At 38.6% G+C, this 16844-nt stretch overlaps 5 protein-coding genes across 5 annotated transcripts; 4 read left to right on the top strand and 1 right to left on the bottom strand.

Moving 5' to 3' along the window:
- Nucleotides 1-264: 264 nt before the first annotated feature.
- On the top strand, nt 265-1721 carry LOC119988107 (trans-resveratrol di-O-methyltransferase-like). Its single transcript, XM_038833028.1, has 2 exons — nt 265-1125; nt 1226-1721. Exons 1-2 carry the CDS (start codon nt 358-360, stop codon nt 1517-1519), a joined length of 1062 nt encoding a protein of 353 aa, XP_038688956.1. The 5' UTR covers nt 265-357; the 3' UTR covers nt 1520-1721.
- Nucleotides 1722-3792: 2071 nt separating this feature from the next.
- On the bottom strand, nt 3793-5121 carry LOC119987983 (putative F-box protein At2g33200). Its single transcript, XM_038832899.1, has one exon. The coding sequence runs from the start codon at nt 5119-5121 to the stop codon at nt 3793-3795; it is 1329 nt and encodes a 442-aa protein (XP_038688827.1).
- A 2458-nt stretch (nt 5122-7579) lies between these two features.
- Nucleotides 7580-9112, top strand: LOC119987982 (protein SRG1-like). Its single transcript, XM_038832898.1, has 4 exons — nt 7580-8037; nt 8144-8391; nt 8484-8751; nt 8846-9112. Exons 1-4 carry the CDS (start codon nt 7795-7797, stop codon nt 9110-9112), a joined length of 1026 nt encoding a protein of 341 aa, XP_038688826.1. The 5' UTR covers nt 7580-7794.
- Nucleotides 9113-10288: 1176 nt separating this feature from the next.
- LOC119988191 (trans-resveratrol di-O-methyltransferase-like) lies at nt 10289-11850 on the top strand. The gene is made up of 2 exons (XM_038833149.1): nt 10289-11124; nt 11375-11850. Exons 1-2 carry the CDS (start codon nt 10312-10314, stop codon nt 11675-11677), a joined length of 1116 nt encoding a protein of 371 aa, XP_038689077.1. The 5' UTR covers nt 10289-10311; the 3' UTR covers nt 11678-11850.
- Nucleotides 11851-13447: 1597 nt separating this feature from the next.
- LOC119989689 lies at nt 13448-14366 on the top strand. The gene has a single exon (XM_038835353.1). It carries the CDS (start codon nt 13516-13518, stop codon nt 14251-14253), a length of 738 nt encoding a protein of 245 aa, XP_038691281.1. The 5' UTR covers nt 13448-13515; the 3' UTR covers nt 14254-14366.
- Nucleotides 14367-16844: the final 2478 nt, after the last annotated feature.

The following is a 16844-nucleotide window of genomic DNA, read 5'->3' as shown; positions in this document are numbered from 1 at the left end:
ATTCATGAAGTCATTCGCGGCACCATCAAAACTATTTCAATTTTCAACAAATGATGTGGGTTATGGTGTAACTACCGGGAAAGGACGAGAACTATTGCCCATTAAATGGGTGGTTTTGGTGGCAAGTGGTTGTCCACATTTAAAGTATACGTATAGGATGTGGGACTTGACTTGTCGTACTAAACGCTAAAACACATTACACATTCTACGCTCTTTCTGTTGACTTTGGCCCTCCTGGGATATTTCCTGGCTTCTCCACTGTGTATAGATGACTAACCTTCCGAAATTCTACACCATAAAAGCTTCCCTTGTTAGGCACATCTGTGAAGAGTTGAGGGCTTGAGCATCTGAAAGAATATGGGTTCTAAGCATATTGAGGGAGCAAATGAGGTATTTCAAGCTCAAACCCATCTGTACAATCATATCCTCAATTACATAAACTCAATGTCACTCAAGTGTGCAGTTCAGCTAGGGATATCAGACATAATCCACAACCATGGCAAACCCATGACTCTTTCTGAGTTGGTCTCTGCACTTCAAATCAATCCAACCAGAACTGGTTGCATGTACAGGCTCATGCGGATGTTGGTCCAATCAGGCATCTTTGCTGAAACAAAACTCAATGATGGTCAGAACTCAACTGCATATGCTCTCACACCTTCTTCTAGTCTTCTGGTCAAAGATAATTCCAATTGCTTGTCTCCATTCGTTCTGGCCATGCTTAGACCCGTTTTTGTCACTCCATATCATACCTTGGGAGATTGGTTCCGAAGCGCGGTGCCGACTCCGTTTGAGCAAGCGCATGGAATGACCCTTTGGGAGTATGGAGTCCAAGACCCTGAGTTTAATTCCCTCTTCAATGAAGCCATGTCCAGTGATTCTCAATTGATGAACTTGGTTATTAAAGATTGTAACCAAATTTTTGAGGGTTTGAGTTCTCTGGTTGATGTTGGAGGTGGTAATGGATCAATTTCTAGGATCATATCTGAGGCATTCCCTGATATAAAATGCACAGTTTTGGACCTCCCACATGTTGTTGCTGACTTGACAGGCAGTAAGAACTTGGAGTTCATTGGAGGTGATATGTTTCTCTCTATTCCTCCTGCAGATGCTCTGTTGCTCAAGGCAAGTATAATTTTCCTTTCTCTCCATTGCATTACTGGAATTGCTTTCTTACATTAAACATGGTAGGCATTTTCTGATGGTGAAAATGAATGATTGACAGTTGATTTTTCATGGGTGGAGTGATGAGAACTGTGTGAACATACTTAAGAAATGCAGAGAAGCCATTCCAAGCAAAGGAAAGGTGATTATAATAGATGTGGTGATCAATGAGAAGAAAGAAGAGCATGAGTTAACTGAAACAAAGCTCCTTTTTGACATGTTGATGATGGTTGCGGTTACTGGACGAGAAAGAAGTGAGAAGGAATGGGAAGGGCTATTCCTTGAGGCTGGCTTCAGTCACTACAAGATCACACCCTTATTTGGCTTAAGATCCCTCATCGAGGTTTTTCCTTAGGAGGAATTAACATGCATAATGTATGCTTAGCTTGCATGATTGTTGAATAAATATTTGCATTACAATCTTGATTTGAAAGGAAAGAACATCGATCCAGTCAGAGTTGGCGTATCTTCGTATTGCAAGCTTAATAAAATTGCTAAAAAGCTCTTGTATCTTACACTTTCAGTTGTTTTATATAGTAATCATCGTATTGCCTCAATTCCTTTCCTTGATTTTACCAAAACCTTAGAAGGTAAAGAAGTATTTGGCCTTAAACCCTGTTTCTACAAGGGTTTCATTGTTATTGGTTGGTACTTGGTTGGAATTAATGGAGCAAGCTGGATTCAAAATTGGCAGGCCAATTCGTTGATCTCAAAAGGATAACTTGATTTTACTTGGTTTCTTTGGATGACTAGTCTCTTGCTTGCAAAATGCATTACCTTGACTGGAATTCAAACGAAAGAGTGCAAGTAATATACTAATATATAAAGTCTAAATTGCTCAAAATTCAACACCACCAGGAATATTTTAGGTCTATCATTCCGTCTCTTGCGGTAACTACCACAAGGAAAGGATTAAAAAGAAATAAAATGAAAGGTAGATTTCTGGAGTATAACATGATTACATGAAGCAACAAGTGGAAATTGTTATGGTTTATGCGGCCACAGCAAATCGGAATGGTCTGTCTTTGTTCTTGTTTGCCAAACCAAAAAAGTACCTTTACTTGACAACTTCTCCGGTAGCCATTATTGGAGTATACAATGGACCAAATGACCCTTGTTCCAAAATAGTCATGAAGGTCTGGACATCCCTGAATAAATACTACGTAAATTGTCATTGTGCATGAATTCAACTCATTGCCATTCATGTTATAGGTTTCCAAATTATCTGCCAGTGATAAAATGAAGCTCAGATGGCAAATTTGTTAGTGCCCACATGTGAGGGGATCTGGCCATCAGCCAGGTTCAAGTCCCCTCTAGAATTAGAAATTGAATATTCCTACACTTGAATACCTTTTTCACACTTCCCCTCATTATACCACAAGAATTTAAGGAAAATGAATACAAATAACATGTCTGAAAATTCTAAAAAATAACTGCTTCTTCGTTTGTAAACTTAATATTAACAATTTTATGGAAGGGCCTGGTGATGATGCTCTGCCTAGGCTATGACCAATTGACCATGGTCTCATAAGAGTTGAAGGAAACCATTGTTAGTTTACTGTGGCCGATGCTATAAATTATAGCAAAAAAAAATCAATTACATGATGACCAACAATCATGCAAACTAACTTGAGCAATCACAACTCAGCTAGTGAAACATGAAAGAAAACAAAGAAACTAGAGAATCACTCTCTGATTTTGATTTAACAAGTAATCACTCCTCCAAAGGAAATATTCTTCTCAATACAAAATAATCTAATCAAACTAAAATGACTTTGGCTCCTTTAAATAGGAATATGAACATAATCAATATTATTACGTCTACATTATTTTGGTAGCTACACTTTAGCCTCTAATAGTTTCCTTGATTATTGCCATTGACTTCCATGATTCTTTCTTTGGTTTTCAACGATTCCAACTTAACTAAAGCCCTAATTCATTCTATGATATTCATAGAATCTTGCTACATTTGTGATTCCCAATCTTCTCTTAATTTAGGGTTCACTATTCTTGCATCAATTCTTCTATTGCATTAAACAAAACTTGCACTTGTTGTGTTCCATGTTACAGTTAAATGACAATAATTTGCGAAATGGCATAAATGTTACAAAGGAGAGCATCGACACTTGTTTATGTCTTGTAGATTAGTTTCAATATTCGGTTGGTTTGGGTTTCTCTGATTTTGATTACTCTGGGTGGTATAGGGGGAATTCTGAATGTGGGTCTGGAGTGTAGTTTGCAGTCCACAAGAAATGGAATTTTTCGGATGATGACCTCTGTTACTTTTTTCTTTTTTCCTTTTCTTATCTGAGTTTGGATCTTAGCATGTTGTGCTTGACTTGAAGATGGCAGTTGAGATGGGTTACCAAAGGAGATGGTGACGATGTGGTTTCACCGGCGGCCAAAGAGCTCCTATGTTGATGCGTGAACGATGTTCTGTGTTTGAAAAAAAGAATTGTTCAAATTCTCTGAGTCTTGAATTAATTGTAAATAAGTAGGCAAGCAGACAGACACATAAATGCTTAGTAAAAAATATCCATTTATAATTATGTGCCACTAAAGCTATACAGTGCATAATCATAAAACTGAATGAAGAAAGAAAAATTGACTTGTACTATAGTTTGCATTTTAATATGGATTCGGTGTGATCCAAATAGATGGAAAGACATAATTTTGTATGCAAGAAATATCATCCTTTCGAAACGGGTGTTCATGACTACGTCCATCCAACCTAAACAAGCCAACATCAAGGTTTGGACTATCCAACCTAAACAAGCCAATATCAAGGTTTGGACTATCATCGGTGCAGTCATCGTCAACATAATAGAAGCAATTGCTTTCAGAACCAGATAGTTCATGGAAGCCAGACAATTCAATTAATTGCGGTGGACCTTGAGCAACAAACAAGACGCGACCATCCATGTCATATACTCTAACCCAACTTGCGGGATCATTTGTTGTGTCTAGTTTAAATACTAAGAATGACTTGGTGTAGTGATGCCAAGTTCCAGGACGTTCTGACATTACCCTAATAATCAATAGAAGTTCTCCTCGTGATTCCACCAAGTATGGGCGGTTACGGAAATTTTGTTCTTCGTACTTCATATCACTAGGTGGAGTTGTTGGCAATTTTCTCCAAGACATATCCTTGTCCTCGATGTTGAGAACATAGAGACAAAAGGATCGATCGATGGCATAAAACTTTCCTTCACTAAAAATTATGTCGGTATCATCGCGTCTGTCGGGATCATCGCGTCTGTCGTCATCATCGCGAGGGCTGAGCACACACGATGTCCAGCTTTGATCTCCTGGACGGCAAAACGCTATCATATTATGCTCGTCAAAATTATCATCAACCACAATTGCAGCAACCTTGCACCGACCAGCAGCTATGTTAGCCATAGTGGGCTCCGATGATAAAATAGCTTTCTTGATGCAATATGGAGTTTTTTTATATTTCCACCCTGTGATGAATCGCTGCGTGGGAAACAGATCCACTTGTTGCTTGTAAAACTGCCTCACTTGCTGCATGGTCAATTCATAAGACAGCTGTACGTTCCATAATGGATCGTTCTCTGATATAGCAAACTTGAACAACGACCGCCGATTTGGCAACGAGATCTTATTTCCAGTGAAAGGGTTGAATAAAGAGGTCTCGTAGTTCTCGTGAGACATAATCAGCCAGCCATAAGATGTTCCAGCGCACCTACCTTTAGGTAAGGGTATTTGGTAGAATCTATTGTTGTGGAGGCAATAGAAGCCTCTGGTTTTGCTCTTGGAATAAACTAGCCATGGAACGGGATGTCGATGATAAGAAGATCTTGAATGCCTCCATGCAGTGCAAACCGATCGAAACCTGTAATAATCATCAAGACTCAAGCGTGATGCTATCAAATCTAAGATGTCAGGGACAAGTTGTGACCAGTCTCTATGCATGCTTTTTGCAGCCCTATCCATCGTCTCACTCTCTGCAGACTGAAGGCACTGCTTTTCCCAAAACAAACCTAGGTATATATAAATTATAACTTTGGAAATCGTAGGAAAATATAATTGAGTTTGGAAACCCTACACAGAAATATAGTTGACTTTGCAATTGTGATTCCATAAGAACTGTGATGTGTATATTGTTGTAGAGATTCCCTCCTTAATAAAATAAAAAATATTGTTGAAGACTTGAAGTCTTGTAAAGAAAGACGGATCCCTACATTAGCCCGGAAACGCCCATGAATATTCCTATGTATATGCCCTTTCCTGATTGCAATCCTTCAATAAATAAATACTGATTAATTACGTAAAAGAATGAATACCAATTATTCTGTAGTAGTGTTTGTACCAAAAGTGACCTCCAGTCACCTGTTGACACGTGACAACGTGAGATCCACAATTGGCAATGGACAACCAGTCACCAGTGGCCACGTGGCAAGGGCAATGATTTTTCAAGTTAACTTTGTTCAATTTGCAAGAAATTTGGTGTCATATGAGCTGAAATTTGCTGAAATTAAATGGAAGTCTAATGAACCATGTCCGAAAGGCTATAATGAAGGAATTTGTTGTCATAATTGTTTTATCCTGATTTAAAACAATTTGATAAATGTAAACCAAGATTTCAACTGGATTAGCGCAAAGGAAGCTAAGGAGAATTCGAAATTTGCTGCCTATACATTCTTATAATATCTTAGACATGTTTCCAGCAACTGCACAACAACTAGAAGCCAAAACCACATTCGTCCTGCACTTTGACGAATAAGAAATCTTCCCACGTTCAAGCATACATGAGCACTATCAAAATGGCGACTATTAGCCATTTTTCCTCAGTCGCAAGAATGGAGCAGGATGCATGTTCTCAATACTCTCACATCCACCTTGAAGAAGGAGCACAACCTGTGATTCTCACCATGATGCCCATTACCATAAGGAAGTTGCAGTTATGAAGAGTTTTGACCTAGCAACTCAAGCAATAAGCAAGAAGATTATTGCTCACAATCCCCATGACAGAACATGCCCAGATCGTGCCAAGAAAATAGGAGATGAATATCACCATGAAGACTATAAAAGGAAGAAGAATAGAGATTTACACTCATCTCCGCGTCCAATACTTACTCCGCGTCTATAAACTTTATTATTTCTTAGGAATGACCGATCAATTATTCTTAACCTAGCTATTTACTTTTCAAAACCTCCGTGGTTGTAGCCTCCGTGACTATGTTTCTGTGTTTAGCTTGTAAAGCACACCCCAATCAAGGGCGGATGCACCCTTAAACTAAGGGAACAATTGCCCCCTTAGTTTTTTTTTTTTTTTAAAAAAAAAAACCTATTAGTACTAATATTTTATACTTTGCTCCCCTTATTTCTTGAACACAATTTTTTTGGAACCTGCTTGACAATTTTGTGGTGCTTACTCCAGCACCAAAGAGAATATGTCTTGTTAGTGACTTATATTTTCTACAATTGACGGAATGTAAATAGTTACTCTGACTGGGAAATTTATGGTCTCAGAAGATTTGAGGTTTAGGGTTTGGTCAATTCCAAGTAGTCTGGCGACTGGACTAATTCTAATTCTTAATCAATTAATGAAGTCATTCGCGGCACCATCAAACCATTTCAATTTTCAACAAATGACGTGGGACTTGACTTGTCCTGTTAAAACCCTTTTTTCTGTTGACTTTGACCATCCTGGGCAATTTCCTGGCTTCTCTGATTACTTGACGAGGAAGAAGTGAGAAGGAATGGGAAGAGCTATTCCTTGAGGTTGGTCTCAGACACTACAAGATCACACCCTTACTTGCTTAAGATCCCTCATCGAGGTTTTTCCTTGGGAGGAATTAACATATGCATAATGTATGCTTAGCATGCATGATTGTTGAATAAATCTTTGCATTACAATCTTGATTTGAAAGGAAAGAACATCGATCCAGTCAGTGTTGGCGTATCTTTGTATTCCAAGCTTAATAAAATTGGTAATCATCGTATTGCATCAATTCCTTGATTTTACCAAAACCTTACAAGGTAAATCATTATTTGGCCTTAAGCCCTGTTTCTACAAGGATCTCATAGTATTTGGTTGGTACTTGGTTGGAATTAATGGAGCAAGTTGGATTCAAAATTGGCAGGCCAATTCGTTGATCTCAAAAGGATAACTTGATTTTACTTGGTTTCTTTGGATGACTAGTCTCTTGTTCGCAAAATGGACTATATTCACAGAAATTCAAATGAAAGACTGCAAGTACTACATGGAGTCATCACTAACGAGAGGTGACTCGGTTGGTAATCGGTTGAGTTAGGCATGTGTGCTTAAGGTTCAATTCTAGCTGCAAACATATTTCTCTGCAGTAACTACCACAAGAAAAGGATTATAAAAAGAAATAAAGTGGAAGGTAGATTTCTGGAAAAAAAAAATTTTAAGTATAACGTGGAGCAACAAGTGGGACTTGTTAATGGTTTATGTGACCTCTCCAAATCGGAAAGCGCATTGCAAATATAATATCACCTATTTGGACAAAAAAACTTCAATAATGCATCCATGATAATAGTTTGAATTAATATAAAATCAATGCCGGGAACAAATTTGTTGCACTGAAATCTGTTGTTGTTTGTACTCTGTGATCCAATTGAGAGAGAGAGAGTGCAAGCATGGAACTACCAAGGCTAGGGAGTTCCCTACTAGAGCCCAGCATTAAGGAGCTGACAAAGGAATCACTTTCAAGAGTCCCACCAAGATATGTGAAAACTGATCATGACCCTCCAATCACATCAGACACCATATCTATACTGCAGGTGCCTGTGATTGACATGCAGATGCTGAGATCTAAAGAGTTTAAGCATATAGAGCTCCAAAAGTTTCACAATGCATGCAAAGATTGGGGTTTCTTCCAGGTATACATATATATTCTGTTATCTTTTGAGCTTTAGAATGCTTTTGTGTACAAAATGCAAATTCATTAGTTTTCTGGTGATGATTATAGTTCCTAACTTGTTGCAGTTAACAAATCATGGAGTGGTTGGTTCGTTATTGGACAGAGTGAAGTTGGGGGTTAAAGAATTCTTCAATCTTCCAATAGAAGAGAAGAAGAAGTTGTGGCAGCAGCCAGGAGAGATGGAAGGATTTGGGCAGGCCTTTGTCATGTCTGAAGAGCAGAAGCTTGATTGGGCAGATCTCTTTCAGTTAATAAGCCTTCCAGCTCATTTGAGAAAACCATACTTCTTCCCTAAGTTTCCCCTCCCATTCAGGTCATCTTTCCCTTTCCTAATGAAGACAAACATATATTCTCTCAAACCAAAAATTGAATATAACTACTACAATAACTCTTTTGTATATGCAGAGATGATTTGGAGGCTTACTCAACAGAACTGAACAACCTAGGAAATGAATTGCTTAACTTTATGACAGAAGCTCTAAATATGGATCCCAATGATGTGAAACAAGTGTTTGGAGAAGGACTACAGATGATGAGAATGAATTATTACCCACCATGTCCAGAACCAGAACTTGTCATTGGTCTCGCTCCTCATTCTGATGCCTCCGGCCTCACAATCGTCCTCCAGATCAATGAAATAGAAGGCCTAAAGATAAAGAAAGATGGGATGTGGGTTCATAAAAAACATACAAAAACACCTTGACTGATTGTTGCATATATTTTGCTACTTTCTTTTTCTTTCTTTTTTTTCATGATTGATTTGGCAGGTTGTAACCAATGGAATCTACCCCAGCATGGTACATTGCGCAACTGTCAACTCAGAGAAAGAGAGGCTATCCATTGCCACATTTCATAGTCCGAGTCTGGACGGAGAAATGGGACCAGCACCAAGCCTCCTAACTCAAGACACACCGGCATTGTTCCGGAGAATAAAAGTTGCAGATTTCTACAATGGATTTTTTTCTCGTGAACTCGTTGGAAAATCATACTTGGATGTTCTGAGGATTCAAAATGAAGACGGCCAAAAGGATTGAATACATCCTCCTAATGGGACTTCAGCATCTACTAAATAAGTTTACGGGATGTAAATACTTTTGTATTGGAACAATGTACTATTTTGAGTATTGAGTGCTTAGAAGCAAATCCCCAGGGAATCATTTGCCTTATTTCTACAGTCAATATATGACAAATCTGTACTGTTATTTATAATTCCTTACTAAATCCATAAACCCATAAAATCATATATACAAGAAAAAAAAAAGGAAGAAAAATAACAGGATTCGAAGGAGATATTACTGGCGATGACGAAGCCGCGGTTGTATTGCGTACGCTTGTGATCGCGGCCCGTTGGCTTTTCTTCTTGTCCTGTTTGGAGTTTGGCCTCTGACCTTAACTGCACGACCAAGAGATCCGTGAACCTTAGCCATAGAGACTATTGGAGAACCATTGCGCCGGCAATTAGAGCTGCTGTTGTAGCTTCTCTTCCGCTTCAGGCCGACTCGCTGAGGTTACGAAAAGTCGAAGACTCAGATTCGGGATTTTGAAGACGCAACTATGTGCATCCTAATACGACATCGTGGAGCAAAATAAGAATTGGGCCTTATGGCCCAGAAATATTGGGAGGACTTTGATTCAGGGCCTAATATTAATTTGAGTTCTGACTCTAAGACCAAGGAAAAGGCCCATAGTGTTTTTGTCTGTTGAACTTGAACCCAGTAGTAACCCACTATTCTTACAACCGCATTGGGTCAAGCCCAAAAGCCTGTATTGGCCTAATGGGGAAATTACAGTTTAGGCATGCTTCTCGAACAGTTGCCTATAGCGGCCTACTTCACCAGTTGCGTTCCCAAGAACTGAAAAGCTGGCAACGATCACACGAGAAAGTTCATGCTGTGACCTAAAAGTCTACCAAATGAAATTTCATAGAAACAAACGGACCAGAAGATACCTTTAATAAACAAACATGACTCACACGTAAAAACAAAAACTAGTCAAACTTAAGAACGAAAAAGTCGAGCACATTCCTGAGACTGAGAGGTGCCTGAAAGTTCAAAGTTGATAGTCAGTCAAAGACAGAATTCCTTAAGACGGTCAGCATACGTTCTTCCCTCTAATTCACCTGCACCAAATTTTCCTACTTCAGTCGTGAAGTTTACGTTTTAACATAAGCATTTATGTCGTGTACTTAACCACCACTTCAGCCTCCCATTTCTACATATATACAAGCAGAGATATGTGTAAAGAGGAAACAGGGGAAGACATTGCAGAACAGATGGCTTTAGATGAGGGACATGGAGCTTGTGAGCTGTTTCAAGCTCAAACCCACATATATAAACACTGTTACCATTATGTAGATTCCATGGCACTAAAATGTGCAGTTCAACTTGGCATACCTGACATGATCCACAAGCATGACAAACCCATTACTCTTACCGAGTTGATCTCAGAACTACATGTTCACCCAACAAAAGCAAGCTTCTTGCAGCGCCTCATGCGCATGTTAGTGCATTCAGGTTTCTTTGCCACAAGAAAAATCAGTGAAAATCAAGAGGAAGAAGAAGAAGGGTATGTTCTCACACCAACCTCAAAGCTCCTGCTCAAAGACAATGTCACCAGCTTGTCACCTTTCGTTCAAGCAATGCTGGATCCCATTCTGATTGTTCCCTGGCTTTCCTTGGGGGATTGGTTCCTAGGAACTGAATCCGTTCCATTCGAGACTGCGCATGGAATGAGCTTTTGGGACTATGTGATGCATAACCACGAATTTAGTAAATTTTTGAGTGAAGCAATGGCTAGCGATTCTCGAACGATAACCTTGGTTGTTGGAGACCACAAAGAAATCTTTGAAGGGCTGGATTCATTAGTCGATGTTGGGGGTGGCACAGGGACTCTGGCTAGAGCAATTGCTGAGGCATTCCCTCACATTACATGCACAGTCTTGGACCTCCCATCAGTAATTGCTAACCAACCAGAGAACAAAAGCTTGAAATTTGTTGGGGGTGACATGTTTCAGTCCATCCCTCCAGCAGATGCAATTATAATCAAGGTATGCGAAATTTACTATTTGTTCTTTTCTATGCTTTTAGTCCAGTAAATCTTCTTTCATCCTCAAATCTTATAATTTCTTTAGTTAGCTTCTGCAGCATTAATATTCTTCCCCCCAAAAAAAAAAGCAGTAACATTAGTAGTACTAATAAATAAGATCAGCTGCATAATATCTGTATAAGAATTTAATGGCTTGTCATACAACAATATTGTTCTTAGTAAAGTTTAGATGGTGACTAAGCTCTATGCAGTCTACTTTGCATAATTGGAGCGATGAGGATTGCATAAAGATTTTGAAGCAATGCAGAGTTGCGATTTCAACAAAAGGAAAAGGAGGAAAGGTAATGATCATAGACGTTGTGATCAATGAAAAGAAAGACGATAAGGAACTAACCAAAACGAAGCTCTATGTCGACATGGCCATGATGCTTATATGCACCGGAAGAGAGAGAAATGAGAAAGATTTTGAGAAGCTCATCATGGAGGCCGGCTTCAGTCACTACAAGATTACTCCTTTATTCGGTTTGAGGTCCCTTATTGAGATCTATCCTTAAGAATTTGAATCCTGTACTTTCAGGCAGATTGGTTGTTCCATATCAGGTCTGATGCATTGTCAAAGCATAACAGTTGCAGCAAAAATCTTGTTTCAGAATAGTGATATAACAATAAAAGTGATTGTAACAGTAATTATCAAATAAAATAACTTAGTATGCTTATATTTCTTGCATTCTAATCGGCAACAACTTTCGATCAGTCCAATGAAAACGGAGTAGAAGGTAAGCATTTTAAAATGTCCACTTGTGACTGAAATCACTAAACAACTGGTATTATTCCTGGTCTTTAACACCCTACCTAATCAATGCCAATACAAATAGTTAAGAAACAAAATTGCTTGGTAAGACATACGAAAGTCCGTGAAGCATATTTTAACAATGTGACACAATATGAACCCAGGAAAAAACATCAGGTGATGGGATGATGTTATTTTCCTGTTAAATATGCGCCAGGTTCCTGACACTGCTTTGTGATGTACTGATCAACAGCTAACAGCCAATGCCGACCAGCGGAACAAGTTCAGGGAACACGACAGAAGGTAGTTATCATTGGAGAAAGAATTCCATGGTTATAATTATAAAGAATCAAGCTTGAAAGAGAGAGAAATAGGCCACCAACTCCAAGTTGAAACTTGAACCTTGATTGGAAATTTACGTTAATCAATTGTTTGAGACAGAATATTTCGTATTTTAAACAAGTAAATAAACTTCCAAGCAGTAAAATATAGGAAATGCAATGCAGCTAACAGAAAACTATGAACAACGAACAACTAATCACAAATTTGAATTGAAAAAATACATTAAAGCTAGCACAAAAGAGTAAAAATCCCATTAATAATGTGAATTTCAAGTTCATAATTCAGACTGGTTATGATCAAAGCTCCATATACATGCGCAAAGACAAATAAAAACATAGACCTCTAGAAAACCTTACCGCTGTAGGCCTCGAAAGTCTCTGAACAGCTCGAAGCACCTCGAAATCCTCATCCTCCTCGTCGACTAAGGACAGCCAGTCGACAAGAATCAGCCGCGATTTTGCTTACTGTGCTCATATTTCGCCGCGAAATCTTGCTGTATAGATCGACATTGAGGTTACTGGAAGCAGCGCCGATGAACTCTGCTGGTCTCTTTTTCCAATGAGAGAGCAACGAAACAAAACTATAGGACCATGGGCCGAAGCCCAAATCTGTGAGTCCAGACTCCAGAGAGGGACTCTTTAGAGGCCCATTTGGTCAATCTGTGAGCCCAAAGTCTGCAGGCTTGCCTTAGGGCTTCTCAAGCCCTCGTCCATTTATTTTTAAAATTTATTTTCTTAAGTCCATGTGGACCATGTCCATTTGGTTCGGGTAATGCGACCCTACCTTGAAACAAAAATAGAGTAAAAATCAGCATTTGTTTTTTTCTTTTATATAAGGAACAAAAGAATTTAATTTTGCCTATCATTTTCTTCCCTAAAATAAGTTTAGATCACTCACTCAATACGCTAACACGCAACCTGATTGGTACCATTACAAATAAAGTCATCTAACCTTTTTTCCCAGAATTCCTTCTAACCAACCAGAAGTGCTCAAAGATTGGAACTTGGAAAGTTGTGATAACCAATTATTTTATATACACTTCCAGCACATCCATGTGAATCAGAAATAAAAGATTGCAAGTAGCCTTTGCAGTCCCAATTGAACAAAGTCAGATAATGCTAACAGCGCAATCATGTATGACACAAGAAATACTAATCTAGAAGGAATATATACTTACATGTATATATATATATTATATCCCAGACAAGAATTTTTCAAGCCCATCACCTAATCTTCAATTTCCTCTGATTAGCCAAAATCATGGCATTCCAAAAGGAGTACCTTGATCTAGTTTTGGTCCCAACTGGGTTGCTGATCATGTTTGGTTACCATCTCTTCCTTCTCTACAGGTACCTTCATCTTCCCCACACTACAGTCATTGGCTTTGAAAACAATGACAAGAGAGCTTGGGTTGAAGGAGTCATGAATGCTGATAAAAGAGAAGTTGAAATGGCCCTGGCAGTGATCGCATCCAACACGTCCGCGGCGACATTCTTAGCTTCAATTTCTCTGACTCTAAGCTCCATAATTGGTGCTTGGCTTGGAGGATCTTCTAATAATGTCTTTGAGAGTGGATTAATTTATGGTGACACAAGGCCATCCACAATTTCAATCAAGTACATATGTCTACTAGCTTGTTTTCTCCTTGCTTTTGCTAGTTTTGTTCAATCAGCAAGGCTGTTTGTTCATGCAAATTACCTAATTAGCACACCAAATAGTGACATACCAGTTGAGATTGTGGAGAATGCAGTGATAAAAGGAGGAGATTTTTGGTCAATTGGGCTTAGAGCACTCTATTTCGCTCTTGATTTGCTGCTGTGGTTTTTTGGGCCAATACCAATGTTTGCTTCATCAGTTATTATGGTGTTTGTTCTGTATTACCTTGACACCAATTCAGCTCCTCTGCTGCAGCACAAGCAATTAAGATCAAACTGGCTCACAAGAACGGCTAATCGAATTTCCGAGGTAGCCATCGACATTGAGCAGATCATCAAATAAGGTCAATTGCTGAATTGTACGAGATGAATTTTCAAGTTTCTGAATTCTTTTTTGTTTCTCTAATTTTCATGTCATCAATGAATTGCAAGTAGTGTTTGAGTTGTTTTGCGTTATTTTCCAACCGCCTCTTCAAAAAGGCAGCAAGGCTGTTTGCAGAAAGATTGCGTGCTCCTATAGAAGCAGACTGAGCTGCATTACGATTACTTAGTTGACTAAACTTTAATAAGACTTTTTTGCAGCCATAATAACCTATTCTTCACGCGATATTAACTCGTGACAGCATATATCAAATTTTCAAGTAATTTATTGCTTGTTTTACAAGCAAATAACTATGAAATATCAAAATATAATCACGCTTTTGGTGTACGTACCTCCCCAATACATTGTAGTCTCATAGTCGGATTTGGGGCTCTCATATTCGTCAAAGATTTGAGAGTCTCAAATTCCGCGATCTCCACCCTTCAATTAATCTAAAGGTCATGTTTCATCCACGTAGCCTCTCCAATGTTATGTCTCTCCCTCCAAATAAAATTTCACTAAAATTAAGGGGCATTTTTCCCTCTGCAAAAATGGAGAAATATATGACTTGGAATAGCTAAGGCATTCTCCCCTCTCAAAGTTTCCAACCAAATCATTTCGAATCACGAAAGCATTCTTCACTCTAAAATTTTCCAAACAAATTTGTCGCTCAATAGAAATCAGCCAGCAGATGCTATCAAACAAAAGAAAATTGATTCACTAATTTTATTATAATTGGTACATATAATTAGAACTCCTTGGATACAAGAAATTGACTTATAAAGATTTGGAATCACATGAGGGCTGAGTTTCGTGGTGCTAGTGGTGTTCACTGTCTTCGAAGGAGCTTAATAGCCCCAAATGTGGGGAGTACTTTGTTGCCGCCCAAATCCAATCAACAACTTAACATTATGTCATTATCTCTGAAAAAATTCAAGGACTTGTGTGCTTGATGGAGGTGGAAGATGGAGCTGATATGGCTTTTGATGTGGTGATTCTCTTTTCCTCTATTTTTTTTTTTTATGAGGTCCCTTCATTTGAACTAGTAGTAAGTGACCGACACCAAAGTGTGTGTGTGTACTTACCCCAAGTGTAGGGTATCGTCAAGTAATAAACCGGTGAGTCCGGTATCGATCCACGAGGAAGCAATGCAAATTTGAAGTGAATGATATGCAAATGACTAGCTAACACTAATAAACACAATGAATATCAAATAAAAACAAGTAAAAGAAATGGGCCGAATGACTCGGTAGCATGAGCGATTTTGTAATCAAAGTAAGCACAAATTGGATTTAAAACAATTAATTAAAAACCTAGTCTCTAATCCGTCCCGGTGGTTACTCGGTTCTCATACTCAAGGTATCATTGCAAACACACACAACCATACACAATGCATTGTGTGATACTATCAATCATGCATATGCAAAGAGAATTGGGATATAAGACTTCAATTCATACATGTAGGCCATCGGGTCTCTTAATCTACGATGAACGCAAAGGGATAAGCACCTAATATTATGGATTAATGTTCCCCCTTGGGGCTCGGCTTGGCTAACACCCTAGTTTCACACTCAAAGATCAATTAACCATAACTCTCCCATGCACATTCCTAAATTATCCCAAAACCCCATCATCAATACACATAATTAATAGCTATGCAATGGAAAACTCAATTAATTAAGGAAATCATGCAATGGGTTTAACAATTCTCAATCAAACACATTAGATGCAATCCCTAGACTAGACAATCCAAGAATACAATCAAATATGTCATTCTCATATATCCACTCACACAACTATCACGAAATTAAAAGAGAAGAATCAAAGCTACGATTCTTTGAACATACCTTGAGTAATCGAAACCTTGCATCCACCTTTCGGGATTAGAAACTAGAGAAGAGAACTACCCACTCATGATTGTTGCAATAAACATCCAATCTATTGTCATCTAAATCAGAGTTTATACAAAATCAAGAGAAAGCACCAAAAACAACAAAGAAAACTTAGAGAGAGAAACTAGATCTACACTACTCCTATGGTGGTTTCCTCTTGGAGAAGTCAATGAATAATCAGGAAGCCAACCAAATCTTAGGGTTTTCTTCTCTTTTTACAATAGAAAATACCTAACTACCCTTATAAAATCGTTTCCCATTGGTTACATACATGATTTACCCCAAATGCCCTTGAAATTTCGGTGCAGAAAATTGCAGATTCGCCGTAAGTGTCCGGACGGGTGTCCGGACGCTTCATGCCTCCAACTTTGTGAGCCTCTGTCTCAATTTGTGAAGAAAGTGTCCGGACGGGTACTGTGGGTGTCCCGACACCTCACAGTAAAAAGTGCCCAAAAAGTGCTCCAACTTGCCCGAACAAGGTCCGATTCCTACAAAACCAAGGGGAAACATTTGTAAGTGTAAAATTAAGCTAAAATGCAATCAAATACATTAACTAAGTGCTAGAACATCCTAATTAAAGGACATTAGAACCTCAAAATAGAGGTCCAATCACACCCCCCAACTTAGACGTTGCTAGTCCCTAGCAATGCAACCACTACCTAAAACTAAAATTTGCTAAAT

Source organism: Tripterygium wilfordii, chromosome 21, assembly GCF_013401445.1.
Source record: "Tripterygium wilfordii isolate XIE 37 chromosome 21, ASM1340144v1, whole genome shotgun sequence".
Classification (NCBI taxonomy): Eukaryota; Viridiplantae; Streptophyta; class Magnoliopsida; order Celastrales; family Celastraceae; genus Tripterygium; species Tripterygium wilfordii.
The sequence above is the reverse complement of the archived record's forward strand: the minus strand, read 5'-3'. Positions and strand labels throughout refer to the sequence as shown.

What these genes read in the sequence shown, in the direction of transcription:
- LOC119988107 (XM_038833028.1), top strand. Translation starts at nt 358, where the DNA reads ATGGGTTCTAAGCATATTGAGGGAGCAAATGAGGTATTTCAAGCTCAA. An exon ending in CAGATGCTCTGTTGCTCAAG is followed by an intron (nt 1,126 to 1,225) that starts GCAAGTATAATT and finishes AATGATTGACAG; the next exon opens with TTGATTTTTCATGGGTGGAG.
- LOC119987983 (XM_038832899.1), bottom strand. Translation starts at nt 5,121, where the DNA reads ATGGATAGGGCTGCAAAAAGCATGCATAGAGACTGGTCACAACTTGTC.
- LOC119987982 (XM_038832898.1), top strand. Translation starts at nt 7,795, where the DNA reads ATGGAACTACCAAGGCTAGGGAGTTCCCTACTAGAGCCCAGCATTAAG. An exon ending in AAGTTTCCCCTCCCATTCAG is followed by an intron (nt 8,392 to 8,483) that starts GTCATCTTTCCC and finishes TTGTATATGCAG; the next exon opens with AGATGATTTGGAGGCTTACT. An exon ending in TAAAGAAAGATGGGATGTGG is followed by an intron (nt 8,752 to 8,845) that starts GTTCATAAAAAA and finishes TTGATTTGGCAG; the next exon opens with GTTGTAACCAATGGAATCTA.
- LOC119988191 (XM_038833149.1), top strand. Translation starts at nt 10,312, where the DNA reads ATGTGTAAAGAGGAAACAGGGGAAGACATTGCAGAACAGATGGCTTTA. An exon ending in CAGATGCAATTATAATCAAG is followed by an intron (nt 11,125 to 11,374) that starts GTATGCGAAATT and finishes AGCTCTATGCAG; the next exon opens with TCTACTTTGCATAATTGGAG.
- LOC119989689 (XM_038835353.1), top strand. Translation starts at nt 13,516, where the DNA reads ATGGCATTCCAAAAGGAGTACCTTGATCTAGTTTTGGTCCCAACTGGG.